General features: G+C 36.0%; 3 protein-coding genes across 5 annotated transcripts in view; 1 reads left to right on the top strand and 2 right to left on the bottom strand.

Annotated features, from left to right (window-relative positions):
• The window catches only part of LOC126807864 (DNA mismatch repair protein Mlh1), a 24,806-nt gene extending 18,984 nt beyond the window's left edge, over window positions 1-5,822 (top strand). Inside the window, exons 10-11 of the mRNA XM_056103491.1 lie at window positions 1,612-1,716; window positions 4,908-5,822. Coding sequence (XP_055959466.1) covers window positions 1,612-1,716; window positions 4,908-5,072 — 270 coding nt within the window. The 3' untranslated portion in view covers window positions 5,073-5,822. The remainder of the gene's footprint in view (window positions 1-1,611; window positions 1,717-4,907) is intronic.
• Window positions 5,502-25,227, bottom strand: LOC126807876 (bifunctional coenzyme A synthase). 2 transcript variants are annotated; one of them, XM_056103490.1, is made up of 10 exons: window positions 25,206-25,227; window positions 12,958-13,596; window positions 11,657-11,871; window positions 10,473-10,604; window positions 9,986-10,115; window positions 9,365-9,492; window positions 8,966-9,047; window positions 7,130-7,230; window positions 6,597-6,743; window positions 5,502-5,868 (listed from the first exon to the last, which is right to left on the bottom strand). In XM_056103490.1, exons 2-10 carry the CDS (start codon window positions 13,586-13,588, stop codon window positions 5,818-5,820), a joined length of 1,617 nt encoding a protein of 538 aa, XP_055959465.1. In that variant the 5' UTR covers window positions 13,589-13,596; window positions 25,206-25,227; the 3' UTR covers window positions 5,502-5,817. The 2 variants fall into 2 exon arrangements, with proteins under 2 accessions (XP_055959465.1, XP_050388697.2); XM_050532740.2 differs by lacking the exon at window positions 25,206-25,227 and adding an exon at window positions 15,212-15,565.
• Window positions 16,024-22,360, bottom strand: LOC126807894 (3-galactosyl-N-acetylglucosaminide 4-alpha-L-fucosyltransferase FUT3). 2 transcript variants are annotated; one of them, XM_056103493.1, is made up of 3 exons: window positions 22,267-22,360; window positions 19,142-20,323; window positions 16,024-16,164 (listed from the first exon to the last, which is right to left on the bottom strand). In XM_056103493.1, exon 2 carries the CDS (start codon window positions 20,321-20,323, stop codon window positions 19,160-19,162), a length of 1,164 nt encoding a protein of 387 aa, XP_055959468.1. In that variant the 5' UTR covers window positions 22,267-22,360; the 3' UTR covers window positions 16,024-16,164; window positions 19,142-19,159. The 2 variants fall into 2 exon arrangements, with proteins under 2 accessions (XP_055959468.1, XP_055959467.1); XM_056103492.1 differs by having other exon boundaries at window positions 22,174-22,300.

Below are 25,227 nucleotides of genomic sequence, written 5' to 3'. Positions count from 1 at the left end.
ATTTTATTCTATTTTTTAATTTTTTCAACTACCGGTATAAAACTTTGCTAAAGATGAACATTTTTTGATGGTTGAACAGTTTAAAGCTATCACAGATCAACACCTATATTTAGGCGAAACAAAATTAATTTGAGTTCTCTGGGGTTTTTAATAAATAAATAGCTACTGGAGTCAAGTGAACATTTTTATTTTTTAAAATTTTAAAACTTTATAGAAGAGCAAACACATACTCTCTTTTTTTTAATTATATTTTTCCCCGAAGAAATAAGAATCAAAATTTGAATAGATGTTCCTGAAAACCAAAGTTGAGATCGGAATGACCTAAAGTTTAAATAAACTTTTAACCCAATCGAAGATTAAACAGGCATTATGCAAATGCTAAATGTTATAAATTATTAATTAGACATTAATTAACTTACAAAGACCATAATCAACTCTCAGTGCAATCGGATGGCTACAATATTAAGTAGATTTAAATACATTTTGCTGTTGATGATTTACCGTAAAAATGGATAATCCAGACTTTGTCTATTATCGTAACAACCATAGCAATGGCAATCGAGGCTACATTGTGATTCTATCGTGGATAACTCAGCTAAGAGTGAAGTAATTTGACTGAAATTTTCAACATATTTCCTTTTTATTATCTATCTTTAACTATTATAGCAAGAACTGTCAGCTCTTTATCTAATCTTACCTATATATATAATGCCCCTTTAAGTTTAAACTTTTAACCAATTGAAGATTAACGGTTATTTAAAAAGTTCAGATTGGAATGACCTTAAGTATAAACTTTTAACCAATTGAAGATTAATGGGTATTTAGAAATCTGGTGGTCTGTTTTTCATCATAAATGTTTTTAGTTTTTGTTAATTGAAAGATGAAAGAGAATTGAATAGCTCCTGTTTACCAGATAATCCATTTACACACGTAAATCTTTCAGGTCTTATTTCAAATAATATTCACATAAAACCAGATTTTCATTCTAAAAATAAACAATGATATATCTTTTTGAAAAGCAATTTCAAATGTTTGATATTAAATAGATTTATCTTGATTAATTTGTTTACTGTCTAGAATTTCTATTCACATAAAAACAATGTCAAAGATTTGATTCAACTGAAATTTGTACAGCAGAGGATTTAGTTTTTGGAAAGAAAAACAAAATGTACAACTTTTTTTATTTAAAGATGCAAAGCGCCAAATGAAAATTTTCCTTTAATTTAAAATGAACTGAAGTTAAATTAAACATACATTATGCAAGAGCTAAATCTGCTAATTGCAGGTCTTTCTTTAGGCCTGAAATGTTGTCTAAATTATTAATTAGACATTAATTACCGTATCCAGACCATAATCAACTCTCAATAGTAAGTGCAGGGGGAGGGAGGGGCTGCACCACACATAATTGCTAGCCTGCAATATTTCCTGGAATAGAACCTGATCTTCTGCTCAACGCTCATTGATGATTAAATCAAAAAATGGATAATCAAGACTATTTTTTTTATCGTACCGACTTTAGTAATGATGATCGAGGCTAGTGCCAAACATTAACTCCCTTTCCCTCCCTTTCCCTCCCTCTCTAATAATTGTTGGTTGTTGTATTTTCTCCAGGTGAATTGGGATGATGAAGAAGAATGTTTCAATACTTTTGCTAAAGAGACAAGTGACTTCTATGCTTTTCGTAAATCTCTCTTCCCTCCTGAAGTTGGTTCTGAGGTGAGTCAACAAAATTACAACATGACCTTTAGATTCTCATCATCTGGCTGAAGCATGCTATCATCTGTTTCAGCAAACTAGTTTTGTAACAAATCTCTCGATGCTCTTGTAATCACTCAAAAAGTTAAGAGAATTTGAGATTTATTACTAAAACTTGCTGGGATAGTTGGACGGGTGATAATGACAAATCCTTTTGAAATACACATTCAGTATCTGTTTTGCAAGGAGTTATTGCCCATTCATTACCTCTACTGATGAGAGATTTTGATAAAGCTGGTTGTGGGTGTATATTTGTTACTTGACAAGTTGCTATGCTATCACAATAAACTTTACTTTGATAACAATCTCCTTGCGTCTCCCACACAAGCTCTACACGTTATCCTGCATGTAGATCTTCTTTGAGTGGCATTTAGCAATTAGCACGTCTAATAAACAAAAAGATAGGTTGCCAGGCAATGAAACATACACCCACAGCAGCTAAATCGTTGGGGGAGTCAACAAGGGTTGTCGCATATTTTTTCTTTTGTCAGAAATGAAAACATTTACAACACATTCTAACTTTTAATATCAATTTCCATAATCATTGGAAATCGTTGAAAATTGATGGGCTTCTTCGTCTCATGACCTTAAACACTGTATAAATATAAAGTCTATCGGATATTAACTTTAGCCTCTAAAGCATCCACTATATTTTTTAAAGTGATCAAGGTCCATAACTCTGGCAGTAATTATCGGAAATCGTTGAAAATCAATAGGCGTCTTCGTCTCATGACCTTAAACACTGTGTGTAAATTTAAAGTCAATCGGATATTAACTTTAGCCTCTAGATTAAACAAGCAGTTGCCATGCAAGATACACCCACATTTTGCAACATGATTTTTTTGTACAATCAGGGGCCACAAGCAGTTGTGGACGATGGACCGACGGACAGAGGTGATGACAATAAATGACAACATTTCAATGTGGCCGTATAAAAACATAATATGGAACACAATATTACTATTTTAATAAAAGCAACTTTTCATTAAGTCTCTCCATGTTATCAAGCTTTAATTAAAATAGTAATATTGTCTTCCATAATATGTTTTTGTGTTTTTTTACAACATGTTGATATTACTATACTACCCATCTGGAGTTAAATTTGCTTTTCCAACACAGAAGTTGGATTGCCGAATAGTTTACCTTGTGCACGTTATATCATAATAAAGTCTATCATTGAGTCAAGTGGAATGATTTAGATTGCTCGCTTGTACGTGTGACAAAGAGTAGGGTTATCTGTATGACATTGTGGGTATTCTCTGGGTCTTACGGTTTCCTCCCACAACTAAAAACCCCTATGTGCAAGCAGATGATTGAAATAAAATTGAACCATGTTAGTCTCAAAATGACCTACTCTGTTGAGTGGAAGTTAATCCCCATCTCCCTCATACTTTTCCAACTATTTCTGTACAGCTAATTAGAGAACAATAAATCAGATAACATTTTGACAGATCTTCATGTCTCTTTCAGTAAATCCCCCGTTATCATTTTTCTAATTATCACATTCTGTTTATATAACTTGCTAACAATGTCAATCATTATCTTATGATGATGACAATCATTTCCTTGAACACCTGGAGTCTGAAACTACTGATCTCTGAATAGCTGGGAACTATTTATAGACTGTTAACTACTTCTGTGTAACAGGTGGTTTGGTAGTCAGTAGTTTAAACTCGCGGTTGCCATACAAGATTCGCCCACATTATGCATCATGTTTTTTCCTACAGTCAGGGTCCATAATCCAGGATGTTATGATCTGACATGCATTAATATCAACAGGAACCAAGATCTTTGGGATATAAACATATATTTTAAGTTTCATCAAAATTGGATAACAATTGTGACATCTAGAGGGTCCACAAGCTAGAAACGTGATTTTTTGTACAATCAGGGGCCATAATCCATGAAGTTATGTTCTGATACATGCCAATATCGAAAGGAACCAAGATATTTTGGATATTAAACTATATTTCAAGTTTCGTCAAAACTGGATAAAAATTTTGACCTGAAGAGTTTGCACAACGACAACAGACATATAATGTCGTTGCCCCTGTCCGTCCATCCATTCACAATTTGTTTGTGGACACTCTACAGGTCACAATTTTTATCCGATTTTGACAAAACTTGAAATATAGGTCTATCTCCCAAAGATCTCGGTTCCTTTCCATATTGACATGTATTGGACCATAACTTCATTTTGATGAAACTTGAAATGCATGTTTATAACCCAAGGAAATTGGTTCCTTTTGATATTCGCGCATAATGAATCATAACTGCCTGAATTATGGCCCTTGATTGTAAGAAAAATCGCGTTTTGAGCCTGTGGTCCCTATAGAGGTCAAAATTTTTATCCGATTTAAAAAAAAAATATGTGTGAATATATCACAGTTATACACTAATGATGGTTGAGTTCGAATTTCGTGAAAATCGGACAAAAATTGACGGACGTAATGGCCACCCCTTGTACGTAAATAGTGTAAAAATATGGTATATCAAGGTTGTTGACCCTCTAGAGGCCACAGTTTTTATCCGATTTGGCTGAAACTCTAAATATATTTTTTTATCATAAAGATCTTGGTTCCTTTTGATAATCATCACACATATCCGAACATAACTTCCTGGATTATGGCCCCTTTTTGGTCGAAAAATCACAGTTTTAGCTTGTGGATTCTCTATAGGTCACAATTTATTTCCCCGATTTTAAAAACTGTTTAGTAGATATATCACCATTCCACCATAGTGAAGGTTAAATTCAAATTTCGGGAAAATTGAAATGAAACTGCCTGACAAAAAGTCGCTCTTTGTAAGCAAATTGTGTATAAGTATGTAATACAAAGGTTATGCACCCGCTAGAGGTCACAATTTTTATTCGATTTTGATGAAACTTAAAACATATCTTTATATTCCAAAAATCTCAATCCTTTTTGATATTTGCGCATTTCAGACCATAACTTTCTGGATTATGGCCCCTGATTGTACAAAAAATCGTTTTTGTTTTTAGCTTGTTCTCTATCCATCTCTTGCAAAATGTGGGTAGCCACTGGTTCTTTTAAAAGGTAAAGTGATTCAAATGTGTACCAAGACCAAAATATGGGATTAAAAAGTCGTCTACTCTTTTCATTTATATGTATAAATTATATTTCATCTTTCAGGAAAGTGGCGAAGAGTCAACCAATAATTGGAGATGGACTGTAGAACATGTTGTTTATCCAGCGTTAAAATCACAACTTTTACCACCAAATATATTCACTGAAGATGCCAGTATTTTACAGCTTGCTAATTTACCAGATCTTTATAAAGTTTTTGAAAGATGTTGAACAAACAACACAATCTATTTGTTCTAGGTGAATAGTGCCACACTAAACATTGTTACCTACACAGATTAAGAAAATGAGGGAGTGACAGAAACAACTATGTAAACACCCTTAACTTATAGTGTTGAAATGAAAATTTATATGCTTGTGTAACAATTGCAATAACATGTCCAATCGAGGTAATTTTTCATCTTTTAAATCAATGTTTTCCAGTCTCTAAATAATTTGGGAAAACCGGGGATGAACGAAAAGCTGTGGCCTGTCCATAAGGATATGTTGACAACTAAAGGGACTGACCACAGCAGTATTTCAATGTGGGTCAACACAAAGCCATATTCATGAACCAATGGTTACAAAATTTTGCTACTCATAAACAAACTACAGACTCTCATAACTATAGTGTTAGGAATATGAGAAAAAAAGACATTCAAATCATATCATAAACATTTTATTATTCAGTAATGTTAATTATAATTTCATGTCTATTTCATAAATATCCATGCAAGTTTTCTCTTCATTCACCCAATATTTACCTCATTCATTCACCTATGTCAATATCTGTTTGATAGTGGCACATGAAACAAAACCAACAACTGAGACAAGGTTCTTCATTTCCTCAAGAGGTATATAGACTATTGTTTTACTGTAACAACGGTTACAACAGGATAGAGATCAGATATTTTGTATTTGTTAAGAACTGTAATATAGTTTATTTGTACAAAATGTTAAAAGATATTAAATTTTGATATTATTTTCTGGTGTTTATTCTCTCTTGTAAAAGTTTCCACGCTCTCTCTACCTGAAATAGACAACAACAAAAAATCATATTTCATTATTCTTAAAGCACCATAACCCAAATCATTTACATAGTCCAATATATGTACTTAATGAAGACCCCCATACTAGTTCAGAAGCTCAGTGATTAAGAGGCTGACTCACTAACCAGGAGGTCTGGGGATCACTCTTGATGCTGGCTGATACAGTGTGATTCCCCTTTGTCATTAGTGCTAGAAGGAGGGCCATGGCAAGGACAGTGTCTAGTTATTCAGATGGGACAAAAGAACCAAGGTCCCTTGCCAGTTGGAAGTTGAAATAAGAGTAGGCTGTAGCGCCAATGTTTGGGCAAAATTTCTCACATAGGACACAGTATGGAGTATGCCCATCTTCATTAGCCCAGTCAGAACAGAACAGTAGGATGTTAAACCCCATTTCATTTCCTATACTCGCTCTGTGATTCAGGAAATTTGAGGTGATTTTCTCTAATATCTTGTCAGGGAACTGGGGGTGGTCAATATATACATGTACCAGGGGCTAAAGGGTTAACTGGCACGGTCAATATAAACATGTACCAGGAAGTAAAGGGTTAACTAGGGGTGGTCAATATATACATGTACCAGATGCTAAAGGGTTAACTGTGGTTGGTCAATATAAACATGTACCAGGTGATAAAGAGTTAACTGGGGTGGTCAATATCTACATGTACCAGGTGCTAAAGGGTTAAAGTCATTAAATGGATCCATATTTTACCTGCCCCTGTGTGTATTCATATTCCCATAAAGAACAGAATATAACATTAGACTTGGCAACACGATCATCATTTGACATCTGGGATTTAACTCGTTTTAAGGCTTCTTCCTCTGATAAACCGTTTCTTTCCATGATTCTTAACACAGCCTAGAATATAAACAAAATATTCATAATGGTGATTTTATATTGTTTTAGCAGAGTTACAGCCCCCGTCACCACCAAATTTGCTAGGATTGTTCGACCCATTAAAATTTGCCCATCAGTTTATTGCATACTTATTGCCACATCTAAATGCTGGTGGTGGCCATATTTCGTTGCCTGACAACGCTATAATAAACAGGTAGTGATAGAAATAGCATTTAAAATAGGAGGGAAAAAACCATTGTAGGTTCCCTGGCAGTAATATTCTCTTGTCAATTTTCATTGTGATCCACACAGAACAAAGTCATGAACCATTTGGGGAGGGGGGTCATATTACCTTCTCATTCACAATGTGGGATTCGACAAGAAAATTGTACAGGAATAAAACTTACTTCTGATTGAGGAACAACAGCTGTCCAAACTTCATGCACCATTTTATTCCATTCAGCTTCTAACAACAGGGCAGCATCTAATACCACTATATTCTTACCCTCTATAATATATAGATAAATTATATCTAACACAGCATCTGATACCCTCTATAATATATAGATAAATTATATCTAACACAGCATCTAATACCCTCTATAATATATAGATAAATTATATCTAACACAGCATCTAATACCCTCTATAATATATAGATAAATTATATCTAACACAGCATCTAATACCCTCTATAATATATAGATAAATTATATCTGACAACAGCATCTGATACCCTCTATATTTATAGATAAATTATATCTAACAACAGTATCTAATACCCTCTATAATTATAGATAAATTATATCTAACAGTGCAGCATCTATAGATAAATTATAAACACTGCCGCATCTATAGATAAATTATAAACACTGCCGCATCTAATACCACTACCCTCTATTTTATACATCAATCATATCCGAGAAATGAGAGGGTCATAGCAGTGGAATGCTTAGGACATTGGACTCTTGATCAGAAAGTCCTGGTTTTGGCTCCCGGATATCCAAGCCTAAGTAAAACTTCACATAGGCTGCACCTACAGGATGACTCACAAGCAAAATATGCTCTAGTTGTTGGGATAGTATAAAATTTGGGGGATACACAATTAAATGGTTTGGAATTGAATTCCCTTGATTAATCCCACGTAACAATCAAGTAAAAAGGGGCAACTACAACTGATTGAATAAGAAATATCTCAATCAACCGCAACAGTTGAAACATATTCGCTGTGTTTAATTACATCTCGATTCTACACACACTACCTCAGTGACATCACTGAATTCCATGTCATTCGATTACAATCCTTTCAGCCCAGACTTTCTAAAGAAAGAACAATGGACAACTTAAATTCCTGCTGTCAAAATTTATTAGTGTTAACCTTATCTTTTTATGAACCATCTATGCAATAATGGGACATAACTCTTATGTAGTATGGAGGCAGACCACCATTAATTTCCCATTGACTTCAATGTTAATTCTGGCCTCTTTGCCCACCTCCAACTTTTCCCCAAATTTTCGTTGGGCTGAATGCTTTTCACTACAGACAGAGGAACAAATGGTCATGTCTTTGCACTAAAATTTGTATGAGGTTGACCACCAAAATTTTGAGATACACAAACTTGAAGAAGCATACTAAAAACATGAAACTAGTTGCCGTATATATCGCTGTAGCCAACCTGATAACCCCGTTATCCTTCCGCCTCAAAATCATGAATATTTACCAAAACCTGGCAGAAAATGTTTATTCAAACCCTCTTCGTCCATTCTAGACCAAAAAATCAACAAAAATGGGCATGCAAAAGGGGAGAAAAAAGAGAGAGAGAATTGCTATAAATAGACAAACTACAATTCGTGGGTACCGAGATGGTGAAATTTAATGGTGTTCTGCCTCCATATGGAGAATGTTCACAAAAGATATTGCCACTGACTTTAATGTTAACTCTTGTGTCTGTAACCAGCTCTAACTTTTTCCCAAATTCTCACTGGGTTGAACGTCTTCTACCATAGATGAAGTAACATCTGGCATTGTCTTGCGTCAAAGCTTGTATGAGTTTGACCATGGATATTTTGAGATACATAAATTTGAAGTAGCATGTATACTAGAATAGGTAACTATCCGTCCTACATTTCATTATATCAGACCTAATGGCTGTTATCCTACTAAAACAACTTTCATTGGTATCTCAACAAGAGGAAGTAATTGGTGGTCTGCATCCTACAGTGGTAAAATGACAAAATCTTACCTTTTTCATACTGCTGTATTTGTTCTCTTGCAAGTCTGCCTATCTCTGGCCATACAATACCATTTAATTTCTTCAGTTGACTCTAAAAGTGAAGAAAAAGTATATTATTTTGACAACTGAGTTCATATTTTTAGCACTTGACCCTCCCACAACTAGAGCACCCTTGACCTCTCTGAACTGCCACGAGTCATGTGAATAGCTTTGGTGCCTCAAAGAATTGATACATGATCCAGCAACATGTAAAGCTACTCTTGTATCTTGGGCTGTTTCTATGGACAGCGGAACAAAAGATCGGTTATTTCACCACACTGCATCTATCTGTGGACATAACATTTTCATCAAAGACAGATTGTCATACCATAACACAGATCAACATATGAAATCAACAACATGACTTACTGGATCAGAGAATACTATAGGACCTAATTTTCTTCTATCAATCTCTCCTGTTTCTGATAAAACTCCATCACCAAATGCTTCTATAATTGATTTAAATGCAGGGGTATCCTTCTGATAAGCTGCATGGCCTGAAGAAAAAACAGACCATAGATAGGATGTCTCACACAGATAATGAAATGACAATTTCTACAGTCATTACGAAAAAGGTCTGGGTGTACCTGCATTATCAGCTGTAGCGTGTACTGTCCTACAAATGGCCAAGCCTGTGATATTAATTATACATTTATGAAAAAATAAAGCACTAAAAACAAATCTTATGTTTATGAATCAGTGATATTTACATCATCAATTGCGAAAATAACTTTAGAAAATTCCATTGGGTTTATTTTCAATTTGCTAAGGGTTAATATATAATCTGAAGACTAAAGGGGAGATAATAAAGACTTAACTTGTTTCAGTCAACAATACAATTTCAGAAGCAAAACTTGATCATTTTAAAGGGATGTTTGATTGTCACCCAAATCACACAGCAGGTTTCAAGGAAGTCTGAAGAGTAAATCTGTATTCTGAAGACTAAAGGGGAGATAATTTGAAGACTAAAGAGAGATAATTTCAACCTACCCAGTTTATCACAGTCAACAATACCAGCCCCTAATGATTGTAGTTTTTTACAGATAGTAGATTTACCGCTACATATACCACCTGTTAGACCAATCAGATAGGGACTAGCAGGTACTTCTGGTCCAGGTGCCTAAAATACACATTTAAAACTATGTTATACCTTTAAAGTGCATGCACAATTTGGATTTGTAGTTTAATGGCACAAGCGAATTTAGTTGAGACAAAGGAAATATATCTTTTTTTTAAATAGAGAGCAATGCCAGTAGCCATTTGCATAACTTCAGCTTCTGAACATTGAGGAAAGTATTCAAACTCTATCAAAAACACCATTTCCACAGTTTCTAAATTTCAAGTTCACCTATGCTATTGTCATTGTAGTTATTATGCATGGGGAAGGTATACACTGTACAGCTCCTATGAACATGGGGAAGGTATACTCTGTAGCTCTTATGTGCATGGGGAAGGTATTCCCTGATATAGTTTGTACCTGTATAGTGTTGTAGACAGTTCCTAATAATCGTCTACGTAAAGATGACGAACTGACTTTCACTTCTTCACTGGCTGCATGACACGGATCTTCTAATAAGTTAATGACTACTTCTTCTAGTTGGGTAAACGACTGAAATATAAAAATAAAAACTTCAATTTCAAACATCTCATAGGTTTTCAGTTTATGATGATTATAGGGTTAGATCTTTTTGATAAGGCCAACTTCAAGTTTGGTCAAAGGTCACGAGATGTAAACAGGGCTAGTGCTAATCCCAACCCTAACCTTAACCCTAATGTACAATCTCGCCAACAATCACGCGCCCTAACCTTCTTTACATCTCAGCAACCTTGAATAAAATTGATCTGGCCTTAACAAATAGATTTAGCCACAATTATAGTACCAAGGGTAGATAATCTCCTGGCATGGTAACAATTGGAGGCAGACCACCATTAATTTCCCCATCGACTTCAATGTTAAATCTGTATCTAACTTTTCCCTAAATTTTTTTTTTAAGTTGAAAGCTTTTCAATACAGTCAGAGAAACAAATGGTCATGTCTTTGCACCAAAATTTGTATGAGGTTGACCACCAAAATTTTGTGATACACAAACTCGAAGTAGCATACTAAAAATAAACGAACTACAATTTGTGGGTACTGAGATAGTGAAATTTAATGGGGGTCTGCCTCCAATTGGGTTAAAAAATGGCCCCTCAAAAGATTTTACCCAAAACTTCTAGGTGGCGCTGGTTTGTTTATATAACTACTTTGTAAATACTGAATGAAATTGAACTATTTTTGACCGATATTCCTTTTCAAGAATCAACTTGCACAATGAACTATTTGCCAAAGTTGAAGGCCATTAGATAAATAATAGAGGGAAATGGGGTTAACATCCACTCATTTTGGGACTAACATATGGTTCAATTTTATTTCAATCATTTGCTTGCACGTAGGGGTCTTTAGTAGTGGGAGGAAACTGGAGGACTCAGAGAAAAACCTGCGAGGTTGGACAGGCGACCCTACTCCTTGCCACTCCACTTGACTCAATGACAGACCTCTTGATCTAAAATGCACGCAATAGACCATTCGGTCACCCAACACCTCTAGATAAATAGTAAGATAATCTGTTAATACATATTGTTACTATATTTAGCATTTATAAATAATTTCTAACAAATTACCTTTTTCTTTCGTTCCTCGTTAATCAGCATTCCACCTTTCACCGTTTCCTCGCTCAATACAATAAGTTGTAGAGATGGATCAGTTATTGTTGGTCCATACAGGTCGGTTATTCCTACTACATTGGCCTCGATCTGAGGTCGTATATCGTTAATAAAGTGTTTAACTGCCGTCTTTCTATCTTCTATAGGTTCAATCAACTCCCTTAAAACTTTCTCTGAAATGCAAATTAATAGGTTCTGTCCATGTTTAATTAAACAACGAAAATATAAATCCATTCAAATGACTTCCATAAATTGCCATCATGGTGTACTGCTGTCAGCAGACATGATCTGAAAATGTCAGCTCTCTACCTTATTAGACTCTTTCATCCAGACCATAACCGTGTTAACCTGGGTAAAAGAGGCTACTACCTTATATACTTGTACAGTTACAAAATGTCTACTTGTTGGTTGGTGGTGGCCGAATGGCCAAATGTATCCACTTTAGATTGTAAGGTCTGTCATTGATTCAAGTGATGTGATTTTGATGATGATGACATGACATGATGACATGACAGGCCTGGAGGGAGGATGACATGACAAGTAAGTCTGTCTCCACATTCAAAATGTCTACTTGTATTGACTGGGAATGTTGGGATGGAATACCAGGAAGTCAGTCTCCCCATCGAAAATGTCAAAATGTACTGTACTGACATATTTGCATGCACGTAAAAGAACCCTTGATAGATGTGACCCAATGAAATGAAATGAAAATGAAATGAAATGGGGTTTAACGTCCTACTGTTCTGCTCCTATGTTGGGCTAATGAAGACGGGCATACGCCATACTGCTATGAGGGAAATTTTGCCCGGGCAGCGGCACTATCGCCTACTCTTATATCGAATTCCAACTGCCAGGGGATCTTTTACGTGCATTCCAATGTTTTTCGTCTCATCCGAAGGACTAGAAAACTGTCCTTGTCAGGCCCTCCGTCCTGCATCACTGACAAGGGGAAACCACGCCGCGAGCCAGCGTATGACCCACTTAGCCACGTGATCCCCATGACCCAATGAAAAGTGTTTAGAAAAACCAGTATTTGGCAAAATTCTCCTTCTTCGCACATGACCATAGAAAACAATAACTGTACTATACAATATTATTTGGTTTTAACTGCCAAGGGATCTTTAATATGATGTCAATGATGTATACAGGGGACCTCAGTTTTACATCCCATCCAAACAACTAGAGGTTTTTCCTTGCCAAGCCTTCCATCCTGAACAACTGACATGTATTATAGAAATAAGAATTTAAAAAAAACTAACTCTGATTCATTTCATTCTCAGTTACGCCAACAGTCAACTTTTTATTACACAGCAAACATCCTTCATTTAATAAAGCTTTATGTCCCGAGTGCAGACGATCAAATGTTCCGCCTAAAGCCACAAAATCGTATGTCTTCACCAAACTATCTTTTTCTGACAGACTTTCGTTAAGAGTAACTGATTCCAGATTTTTTAACTGAAGAACAGGAATGTCTTTGGTTTCTACGGGATAAATTTCTTTAATCTTTCCTAAGATTTCTTGTGACAAGTTTTTGGAATTTTGACCATAGTTATCAAACAGCACTGTATCATAGCCTTTGTTTATTTTGTGCATTAAAGTTTTAACGCTGATTTCTGCGTTCGTAATATGACTGAGTAATATTCTTACATCTAAAGTCATACAACGTGAAGCACTACTTGAATAGAACTCGCGGATGTAATTCTGAATTTCCTGCGTACACGGTACCTTAGCTATCGTCCAATCAACAGGGTTTATTTTATTGGTATTTGGCTGTATGTGGACGTAAAGTGTCTCCTTTATCAGCTGTGATATTTCGTCTAAAATGATGGGAATCTGTTGTCGGGATTTAGCCAATGGTTGAGTCAGGATCAATAAACCAGCTCTATGCATGATAAAATCTGAAATATTTAAATGTTTCTATCAGAAAAATCAAAGAAACAGACAATTTAATTGAATCCTTTGAAAGCAAGAAAGTTCATATTATTCTTTTTGATTTTAATTTGTCTCTCTCTCATCTGTCAAAATCACTCATATGTTTAAAACCATCAAACACAGTCCGAGAATAAAATAAAGGCCATATTTATAATATTTTTGTTATATTCAGAGAAAAGCCCAACATTTTAAAATGGAGGAGGTTTTTGAAGTAATGAAGGAGGGGCTAAATAGATGTTGTGTACAACATCTAATCAAAATGTGCGACTTCAACAAAGGGAAAATCGCAAGTAATCAGAAAGGGTTGGCATGATGCATCGTAATTAAGAATGACACAGGCTTTCAAAGGCTGTTCCAAGTCGGTTAAAAACAACGCTTGATTAACTTCCGTTAACTAACAATATTTGTAGTTAAGTAAAAGTTACATCCGGGTATGTTTAATTAGTCACAAAAGTAGCCTATAAAATCATCTTATTTTTAAGATGGTACATCCATTAAAGTAGCTAAGTCTCTAACTCAATATCATCCAAAATCTTCAACATGAAAACATGATTTATTTTTCAAATTAAATTAACATTGATGTTGTGATCTTACCGGAAAAAGATGGGCTTTTGATATCCAATATTTAAGACAAAAAAAATTTTTTACCATTGGTACACGAATCGTGTACCATAATGCGCTTCAGCCCCAGTTGTAACAAGAGACTTGAGGGACGAGGCTAGACACATGGTGCACTAAATCAAACGGCGTATGTAGACTGGAATAACCAGACGCTAGAAATTTGCACTCGATTGAGACTGCTAGCTTATTCCGCCGAACATAACTGATTTGAAATTGGAGTAAAAACGGAAACCATTGAATGTAAATCAGTTTGTATACATTCGTATTACAGTATTATATGCGTTGCGACCCACTTTTGTCAATTTCTAGGTCCCAAATGTTAGCGATTTAGCTCCTTTAATAAAGAAATTATGTTTGACAGGTGAAACCATCAAAGACATCCAATCCTAGCTGAAAACAAACACATCCGTATCTCAAGGTGTTTAGCTACATTCATGTAGGGGGTGGGGTTGGATGGCCTGTCATTAAGTCAACTGGCATGGTTTCGATTCCCTGGTTGTACGTGACAAGGAATAGGGTCTCTTGTTCAACCTCATTGGTTTTCTTCGGGTCCTCTAGTTTCCTCCCATTGCTAAAGTAAAGGCCCCTACGCGCAAGCGAATTATTGAAATAAAATTGAACCATATATTAGTCAAAATGACCTGGTTTGTCAGTGGAGTGGACGTTAATCCCCATTTCTCTCTCTCTCACATTCATGTAGCTGGTGTGTTTTATTGTAGGCTTTGACTTTGGAGATCTATGAATGATGTTTTCCACTTCTGCCAGTGCTGGGGGAATAGCACAGGCCGAGTGCAATGAGACCTGCGTTCAGAGCAAACTAGGGAAAAAACAGTTCCAAAGTTCAGATTAACGAATCCAAATGTTTTACCGTTTGTCTCAGTAAAATGAATTACAATATCACCAATCTATAATGACAAAAACAGACAATGGGTTATGTGAGTTCGCTACAAACAGTTATACCTGACTGCCAAATACAGAATACGAATATTATCTTTCTTGTCAAACAGCTTTTCGTATTTCTCTACAAACCTCAACAATATGAAAATTTTGACTATTCATTTGTGACAACCGAGACATAACGTCTGGATATTCAAGAATAACGTAATATCTGACGGATAAGAAAATAACTACGGATTGTAGCTTATCACGCAAATTGTTCAGCAGATATAGTCTTTCCAATTCTCCACAAATTGGGGAATTTTTACTGATTATATCTGATCGTGCTGATTGGTCAATAGCTGCAAACAAATGTACCTCCACTAATCAGAACTATTTCCGGGTTTAATTTAGCTCGACGTTATAAGTATAACATACCCCGCCCACCTACGCCCCCCCCACCCCCAAATAAAAAACGAAAAATAATGCTGGACGGTGGGGGCACAGGGGCGCGCCGATGTACACTCAAGCTAGATCATGACTTGTCGGGATTGAGACACGGTTCTCGTAATTAATATAAAACAGGATGGATTTGACTATCATATAAAAGACATAATATGTTACCAAAACGGCAATGGAAAATACAAGAATCTAATTTCTTTAAGCACTATGATATGGTTAATCAATGTGGCTATTTCTAAAATCCTATTCGATTCTTTTTTGACAGTGGCATACGTTGGACTATTGTATGTCTGCTGTTTTCATGAACACATTTGAATTGAAAAATGTAAATTTGTGTACATGTTGTAAAATGATTGATTGAGTTTTTAAAAGATATAATTACTGTTGAAACAGTATTTTGGGGCGATTGGTGTAAAAATCACTAAAGCAAACAATATCATTTAAAGTAATATCCTTTATTCGAAGTGAGTATAATTAGTATAATCAGAAACATCATACTTACTACTCCAACGTCATTCTACACATATTTAAACTAATATAGCCTACTGATTATTTATCAGATGCCACTCTCAGAACTACAAATAAATGGTACTGTTTATTATATTCACGGATAGCAAAAAAAATATAACACCCCCACCCCCCTTCCTGAAGATGCAGCTTCCCGCGCAAAAGAAAATATTTGAGAGTAAAACGAATAAGACTAACATTTTTGAAATTACATATTATGCAATTACATATTACATCAAACTGATCAGCAGTGAATAATCGCTTTCTGTTTGGTATTTGTAAAAATTAAAGGGGAAATTTATTTGACTTTAAATGAAATGAAATGGGGTTTAACGTCCTACTGTCCTGCTCCTATACTGGGCTAATGAAGGGGGCATACGCCATAGTGTGCTATGAGGGAAATTTTGCCCGGGCAGCGGCACTATCGCCTACTCTTATATCGAATTATCGAATTCCAACTGCCAATGGATCTTATACGTGCATTCCAATGTATACGCGGGACCTCGGTTTTTCGTCTCATCCGAAGGATTAGACAGCTGTCCTTGTCAGGCCCTATTTGACTTTAAGTTAAAGATACAATTTGTAAGATTTAGTTAAAGAGATGATAGTTCTTGCTATAATAATTTAAAGATAGATAATGAAAAATAAATATACTGAAAATTCCATCAAATTATTTGTTTCTGAGCGAAGTTATCAAGCTTTGAAGTTTTGACAATATAGTACCATTGTTACGAATATAAACAGAGTCTCGATTATGCATATTTAAATTAAATTAATAAATATCGATCATTCTTCAATCCAATTGAAAATCGCGGCCATCCGATGAACTAGAGAGTTGATCATGTGAATAATAATAATTGTCTAATTAAAAATTTATATAACATTCGAGGCCAGATGATGTAACTAAGGCAATATCCGCCCATAATGGAGGCCTTTCCTCCAGCAGGTTTTACCGTATAATACAGCTTGGGCCGCCAGGCTCCATTTCCAGATGAAGACTGGCGGGGTTAAGCTGTTTGTAAACGTATCACGTATATTAAGTTAGTTGCTCATTCCTAAGGTAGGGGATTTTAAGGGCTTTTAACACAAAATTAAACAGTTTTATTCACCAAAATATAATTGAGATTGACTATTTAAACATTGTATAAATGTAGGCCTAGCTGTTCAGGTTATCAAAAATCGCGGATTCTTTGTGCCAAGACCTTAAACATACATTATGCAAGAGCAAAATCTGATTATTGCAAGTCTTAATTTAGGCGTCAGATGTTATAGAAATTATAAATTAGATCTTTATTTAAACAACAAGCCCAAAATCAACTCTGTAGACCCACGTATGGCTACAGCTCGGATTTAAATAGGATTTCACTCATTGATAAATTGAAATATGGCGCACCCTGATGAGAATACGTCAGTTAGATCGAGGCTAAATGATAGAGTGTACTTAGCGAGGCCGCTGTAGAGCGTTTCCGCATGCCATTGAAAACTTTACTTGATAATCGAGATATGTAGGTGGAGTTAACGCCTGTCAATCAAACGATCGACCAAGGTGATGGCACATTTCACTACCATTTCTAGGCAAATATTACAACGATGATAACTATGTTCAGAATAAAGTAATTTGACTGAAATTTTCAATATATTCTTCTTTCATCATCTACTTTTGAACTGTTATAGCAAGAATGGCCAACTCTCTATAAAAAATCTCCCATAATGTATCTTTAAATACAGTGTATAAATTTAAAGTCAATAGGACAATTTACAACGTGAACAAGCGGATTAACTTTGGCAGTATTTATCGAAAATTATTGAAATCCAATAGGTTTCTCCGTCTTAAGACCTTTAACACTTTGTATCAATTGCAAGTCAATCGGATAATACTCGTGGTCTATAGAGCATCCACAAGATTTTTCAAAGTGATCGAGGGCCATAACTCTGTCAGAAATTGCTGTCTTGGCACAAATATCCTCACATTGCCCTGTGCATTTCCAGCTCAATTATTAAATACCTTGACATCAGTTTTTCAATTCGAGATGTTGGGAGAACATGGTGGCAATTTACCATGATCTTAAAGTGATTCGGAATTTAAGTACATGTACATTGTATACTGTTACAGGCGCTTGCCATGCAAGATACGTCCGCATTTCCCAAGAGATGAGAGAGTTCTTACTTCTGGCCAAATTCCTTCATATTTCTAACCAGCAGTTGCCAGGCAAGATACGCCCACATTTTGCAAGAGATGGACAGAGAATAAGCTAAAAAAAAGGAGCGATTTTTCGTACAATCAGGGGCTATAATCGAGTTAGTTATGGTCTGAACTGCGCGAATACTTGCATATTTGGGATATAAAGGTATATTTTAAGTTTCATCAAAATCGGATAAAAATTGTGACTTCTAGAGAGTTCACAACCTTGGAATAACATACTTTTATATAATCTGTTTACAAGGAGCGGACATTTTGTCAGGCAGTTTCGGTCCGATTTTTTAATTCAACCGTCATTAGAGTGTAACGGTGATATTCGAACGTTTATTTAAATCGGATAATAAATTGTGACCTCTAGAGGGACCACAAGCTAAAAACGGGATTTTCCGTACAATCAGGAGCCATAATTCAGGAAATTACAATCCGATATGCGCAAATATCGAAAGGAACAAAGATCGTTGGGTTATAAACATGCATTTCAAATTTCATCAAAATCAGATGAAAATTGTGACCTCTAGAGTGTCTGCGAGCTAAAAACGATATTTTTTGTACAATCAGGGGCCATAATCCATGAAGTTTCGATCCGATATATGCCAGTATCGAAAGGAATCGAGATCTTTTGAAGATAAACCTATGTTTCAAGTTTCGTCAAAATCGGATAAGAATTGTGACCTACAGAGTGTCAACAAATGTCCACAAACAAATTGTGGACTAACATGTTGAAAATGTTGACGTATAAAAATAATATCTGATAACTCGCGAGGTTGATCACACGAAATTATCGACAGAAAGGTAGTGGCAGATTACGACAGTATTAATAATGTGTAAGCGTGGAAAAAACTTACCAAAACAATATAAATATTCTATAGGAGATCTTTGGGCTCGTGACATGCATTTTGATACCACCAATTACCGATGTTTTTATAACAAGTTTGAACTATCGGTTCGTGTAGTCGCTTGCAAATTTCACAAACACCGTTGGACATCGTATAGATTGAGTCTTTAGCCACGAAAGGTGCTTTATTTGATAAATATTCCAAATATGCCGTATTGTTTCTGTCTAAATAATGAATATATTCAGCCAATTCTTTGGTCGTGGTGAAATCATTGGTGTCAAGTAAAGACTTCTTTGGGTAGAAATGAGAATAATTCCCACCGCCTCTGACAATCACGATCAAATTTAAATTTTGTCTTTGGTGAAATTTTTCTGTAACGTAATCCACACACAAGGAATTCTCGAAAGCCAAGTAAAATTTGTATTTTTCACTAATAGTGTTGAACACGCCCTCTCCTGGACCAGGATCTAAGGTCCCACATCGTCCATAAATATCCACTGGCTCACGAAGATGCGTTTGAAGAAGTTGAACATATTTTCGTCTTTGACTCTCAGTCACGCAGTTACTAACAACCCATGCTATCAATTTAGTCTTTTTCACGAGAATTTGTTTTAAGTCTGGTTGTTCACGAACCGGACGATGCAATGTCTGTCCGTATGGAATTGGAATTGTGGAATCTAAGCGATATGTCATTGTCCAATTTATTTGTGATTGCCAGACTGGATGTTTGAAAACTTGAGAGTTCGAATGTGGAGGTGATTCTAACCCAAACAGAACCCAAACCTGTCCTGGTGGACGCGGAAAAGGAGGCAATCGTTGATAACTAACCATATAAATGATCACGCCATGGGCTGCTTCTAACTCGTTCACAATAACACACGATTTAATTTCACAATTAGCAAATACCGCGCCATCTTGTAAGTCTTCGGGTAACCAAGGTGGTGCGTTTTCCCAACGTATTCTTTTTACTTGGGTTTTTGAAGCTGGGCTTCGTGATCCCCAATTCGAAACAGATAATCTCATTGACGATTCTAGTGATCCGTTGATAGAGGTTGTGATATTCGCCCAACTCGATAAACCAGTAATTTTGAATTGCTCACAATCATTGGTAGAGCATAATAAATAGAAGTAGAACATGAACAGACTGCACACAATTAATAGTACAAATGTTAACTTTGTTTTAAAAGCCATCTGGAAATAAAAGGAAACGTATGTAACTCATTAGTTCCAAAAAAGAAAATATTTAAAGGAGAAATCCCAAATAATATACACATAGATGTGGTGAAAACGCGCCATTGGTTAGGCCGGACGTGCTTGCGAGACATAACACAACAGAAATGTTGTATTTGGCATTATTGTAGGCTGGATATTTACCGACACAAGAAGATTAACATCAACCTGCGGAGGCACTAACAACTTTACAGGGAACGTAATTGTACTGGAGATAATAATCACATCTTTGATAGCTCCTGGACCCATTCTAGACCTGTGTGTTACATTCGAAATTGAAAGATTAAATATACAAATATATCTCAAATTAGATTTACAGTTATCCATTAAAAAAGTGCTGCGTTTTTCATTGCGTCTCTGTATATAATGAGTAACCCATCGTTCTGGCCCCAAGCAACTATCTGAAAATGTCATACGTACCTTTTATAATAATAGTAATAATATGTACATTTATACTGCGCACATTTCCATGCTAGTATACATGCACAGGGCGCTACAAAGTCTAGGTGCCATAATGGGCCGACAATAGACGAGTTTTTAATTTAGAATATTCAGGGGTAGTGCATTCCACAGAACAGACAGAATGTGAACAAACGATCTGTATCCAAAAGATGTAAGTTTATATTTTGGAACTACTGGAGTAGATGGTGTTCTAGTTGAGAATGGAGTACACGTCAAGGGGATTATGGTGATAAAAGATCGGTTACAAAGAGGCCCTTTACCGTTTAAAAATGGCAGACACAAGAGTTTAGAATCTATTCTTGATTAAATGGGGAGTCAATGAAGATCCTTGAGTCATCCCTAACTCGTTGTTAATAATGTGCTCAACCCTCTCATGAGAGATGCCCACAACACTAGCAATGTGGAGTGGTCAATCGCCGATCAGCCATCGCCATGTCATGCACCCGGGTAATGTTTTCTTGAATGGCTGCTGTTGATGGCCTTCCAGGATGCGGGTCATCATCATCACTCTCTGCCATGCTTAAAATCCACAGTTCACTTCTTTACTGTAGAAACAAGAGGGGCATCATCCTATAAAGTGGAGACCACGTCGGCATGTATTTGTGTTAGGGTTAATCCTTTCAGTTGCAGGTACATGTACTTGATCACCGCCCTATAACCAGTTGTGTCTATCTCTGGTGATTTCAATGGGTAGGTTCATAAGATGGTCTGGTACGAAGACAATAATAACACTATAGTTGCAGTTCTTATATCAATGATTCATTCAATGATTGTACTTGTTGGTGGTAAAAGTTTGTTTCAAACCAATTGATCTATCCTTTTCGGGCTTAGAACTGTTCAGCCAGCTGTGGTATGTACTTTTTCGCGAGGGCTGTAAATTCGTTTTCATGGAAATGCCAACTACCAGTCGTCTGATGGAGATGGAAATGGAAGCCACAGTGGCTCTGGGAGTAAGGTACAGGTCCCAGATTCAATCACAGTGTTTGCCAACAAAGTTTCTTTGGATTTTTCACACTGAGTTTCCCCCTTGTAAGTATTATAGAACGAATGGCCTGCAAACTAGCGGTGCCTATTTGTGCGGATGGCACGAAAACCCGGGTTTATGCATGTCAAGGAATAAGGCTGCCTGCCTAAACTCGTGGATGGGTTTTCTCTGAAATAAAGATACACCATTGTTGCCCCTCCCCTCTCTCTCTCTCTCTCTCTCTCTCTTGCTCGCAAACGCGCGCTTCTATACAAAGCTTAACTGAAATTAAAAAACTAAAAGACAATGTGTGAAAACTGAACAAAAAACACTGAATTAGATATCAACGCGAATCCAAGCATTCATTCAGTAACATAATACTTACACTTTTCAGAGAATTTGTAAAACCAACGGGACATAGTTTCGCCCTGGATGATGTAGCCTACTAAAAAAACACGATTCATATATTATTATATACCTGGTCTCATCAAATACACTGTTACCAATAAAATCTGTGACATTCCGCTCAGACGTTATATTGTATTCCAGGTGCGTAACGTACCTGACAGGCTGTTGATATTGTGTATGTTATTGACCTGTAGATGAAATATTTATATTTCCATGGCATTTAATAACTGAGCTGGAAATACATACGACACGATACTGTGGAATAAAGTTACTGGTTATTATTGAGCGACGTTTCGATTAGGATTGTCGACTCTTTATCAAGGAAATAGTACATATTGTTAGAAATTAAAGTTTCTTTGAATAGAATAATATTATACATAGTAACATCTGGTGTCGGATTTATTCTTTTAATGGCATTTAGTAATTGAAACATAATCAAATAACACATGGAAAACCGTTCGAATATATCACCGCTACACCGTAATGATGATTGAGTTTGAATTTCGGACCAAAACTGCCAGACAAAAAGGCCGTCCGTACGCAAATAGTGTAAAAATCTGGTATATCAAGGTTGTGGACCCTCTAGAGGCCACAAATTTGATCAGATTTTGATGAAACTTTACATTTATGTTTATATCACAAAGATCTTGGTACCTTTTGATAATCGCGCATATCCCATCGTAACGTCCTGGATTATGGCCCCTGATTGTTAAAAAAAATCGCATTTTTAGCTTGTGGACCCGCTAGACGTCACAATTTGTATTCAATTTTAAAAAAAAACAACTTTTATATTTATCACCGTTAGACATCAGTGGAGGTTGAGTTTGAATTTCGTACAAATCTGACCCAAACTACCGGACAAAATGGCCGCTCCTTGTACGCAAATAGTGTAAAAGTATGTAATACCAAGGTTGTTGACCCTCCAGAAGTCACAGTTTTTATCCGATTTTGACGAAACGTAAAATTTATCTTTATATCCCAAATATCTATGCCCCTTTGTGATATTCGTGCATTTCAGACCATGACTTCCTGGATTATGGCCCTTGATTGTACGAAAAATCGCTTTTTTTTTTTTAGCTCGTTCTCTAATCATCTCTTGCAAAATATGGGCGTATCTTGCCTGGCAACCGCTGGTTATGCTTAAATAGCATGCTATTTGGTAGTAACATCTGGTTTGTTCATTTTAAAGTCTCTGGTCGACTATTCAGGAATTATTGAACCAATTTTCAACTATACTATTGCTAAAGGTAAATCTCTAAAACCAATGTTAGTCCCAAATTCTTCAGCTCTCTTCGCTGTTTACAAAGATATGATGAACTGAAAATTTATCAACATTCGGCTTCCTGTGCAGGCGTTATAAATAAAATAGTGCCACTGACTTCTTTTTAATCCGATTAAATGCAAACAAGGAGATTAGCAACCGTTTATAATTTTTGTTTTATCAATTTGGGTAGATTTTAGTCTTGAAAAATGCAAATGAAGATCAGCAACTATAATGATACATTATGTTAGATTTAGATAAAGAGCTGAAAGTTCTCGTATAATAGTTAAAAAATAGATAACGAAAAAGGAATATATTGAAATTATTATTTCATTTTGGGTGAAGTTATGGTCCTTGGAAGAACACTTTAGTCTCGATTGCCATTGCTACCATTGTTACGAGTTTCGATTATCCATTTTTTTTTAAAAAAATCACTAATAAGCAATCGTGTTTCAATCCGTTGAAAATCAAAAGCATCCGATGGCTTAGAGCGTTAATTATGGGGTTGGCATGTGAATATGTGACACTACGGTGTCGTTATGAATAAATTCCACTTTGTGATACGGCCCGTGATACTTGGGTAACACTATATAGGGCTTTATTCGACTTAACGTTGTGATAACTATTTCCAATGATCAATAATTAAGTCCTGAAACACTGTTTATGTTGTTACTAAGTATATATCAAATACAGTAAACTACAAAGGTTAAATATAGGAAACTACAATATGTATGATAGTACTTTAGGAGTTATTAAAATATCCACGGTCTGAGTTTAGCATCCTTTCTAACTCGGACCATACGGTTTAAATACTACATTTTGTCTCTATCCCAGCCTCTCCGCCGAGGCGGCTGTGGCTTTGGCGTTCCTCTTTCGGACCGGACCGCTCTATAATATCTCTTTCCCAGCCACTCAATATGTCTGGGCGTGGTTTCCCCTTGTCAGTGATGCAGGACTGAGGGCCTGACAAGGACAGCTGTCTAGTCATTCGGATGAGACGAAAAACCGAGGTCCCGTGTACACATTGGCGTGCACGTAAAAGATCCCTTGACAGTTGGAATTCGATATAAGAGTAGGCCGTAGTGCCGCTGTCCGGGCAAAATTTCCCTCATAGCACACTGTATGGCGTATGCCCGTCTTCATTAGCCCAGTTCGGAGCAAAACAGTACGACGTTAAACCCCATTTCATTTCATTTCATTTCATTTCAATATGTCTGAAGTGAAATTAAACTCGCCCTTTCTTATATAAAGTCGATACATGCATGAGTCATGTATTAAGCAGAGGGAAATTGACCAGGTATTTCCTTTATCGGATTGGTCAGCTGCACAGACGCTACCCTGGATTTCAACACAGTGTACTTATATGGGCACCTAGGAGGGCGGCTAACCACGTTTCTAACGCATTGGATTACCATATTTGGATTATCAGACTATGGTGTCATTGCCCGATTTTAAACTACCGGACTTATCCTTGTTAACCTATTTCTCGTTGTCACTGGTACTAGCTAACGACTTCAATACATTAACCAGAACATCTTTTACAGAACCTCTACAGTATATAGGCCCTATAGTATTATAAATAAATATCGAATTAATAATTGATATGACACTTGAGGCCAAACGAAAGATCTGCATATTAGGCAAATTTAGCTCTTACATAATGCGTCTTTAAGTAATGGGTATTTTATTTTACAACTTCCAAAACATTTATCAATTTTTCCTACATTAAAATTTATCGTTATATTTACCTTATTTGGGACTAAGTGCTCC

This window comes from Patella vulgata, chromosome 9 (genome assembly GCF_932274485.2).
Source record: "Patella vulgata chromosome 9, xgPatVulg1.2, whole genome shotgun sequence".
NCBI lineage: Eukaryota > Metazoa > Mollusca > Gastropoda > Patellidae > Patella > Patella vulgata.
The sequence above is the reverse complement of the archived record's forward strand: the minus strand, read 5'-3'. Positions and strand labels throughout refer to the sequence as shown.

What these genes read in the sequence shown, in the direction of transcription:
- LOC126807876 (XM_056103490.1), bottom strand. Translation starts at nt 13,588, where the DNA reads ATGCATAGAGCTGGTTTATTGATCCTGACTCAACCATTGGCTAAATCC. An exon ending in CTGTTGTTCCTCAATCAGAA is followed by an intron (nt 6,744 to 7,129) that starts GTAAGTTTTATT and finishes TTTATATTCTAG; the next exon opens with GCTGTGTTAAGAATCATGGA. An exon ending in ATGAATACACACAGGGGCAG is followed by an intron (nt 5,869 to 6,596) that starts GTAAAATATGGA and finishes TGTCTATTTCAG; the next exon opens with GTAGAGAGAGCGTGGAAACT.
- LOC126807894 (XM_056103493.1), bottom strand. Translation starts at nt 20,323, where the DNA reads ATGGCTTTTAAAACAAAGTTAACATTTGTACTATTAATTGTGTGCAGT.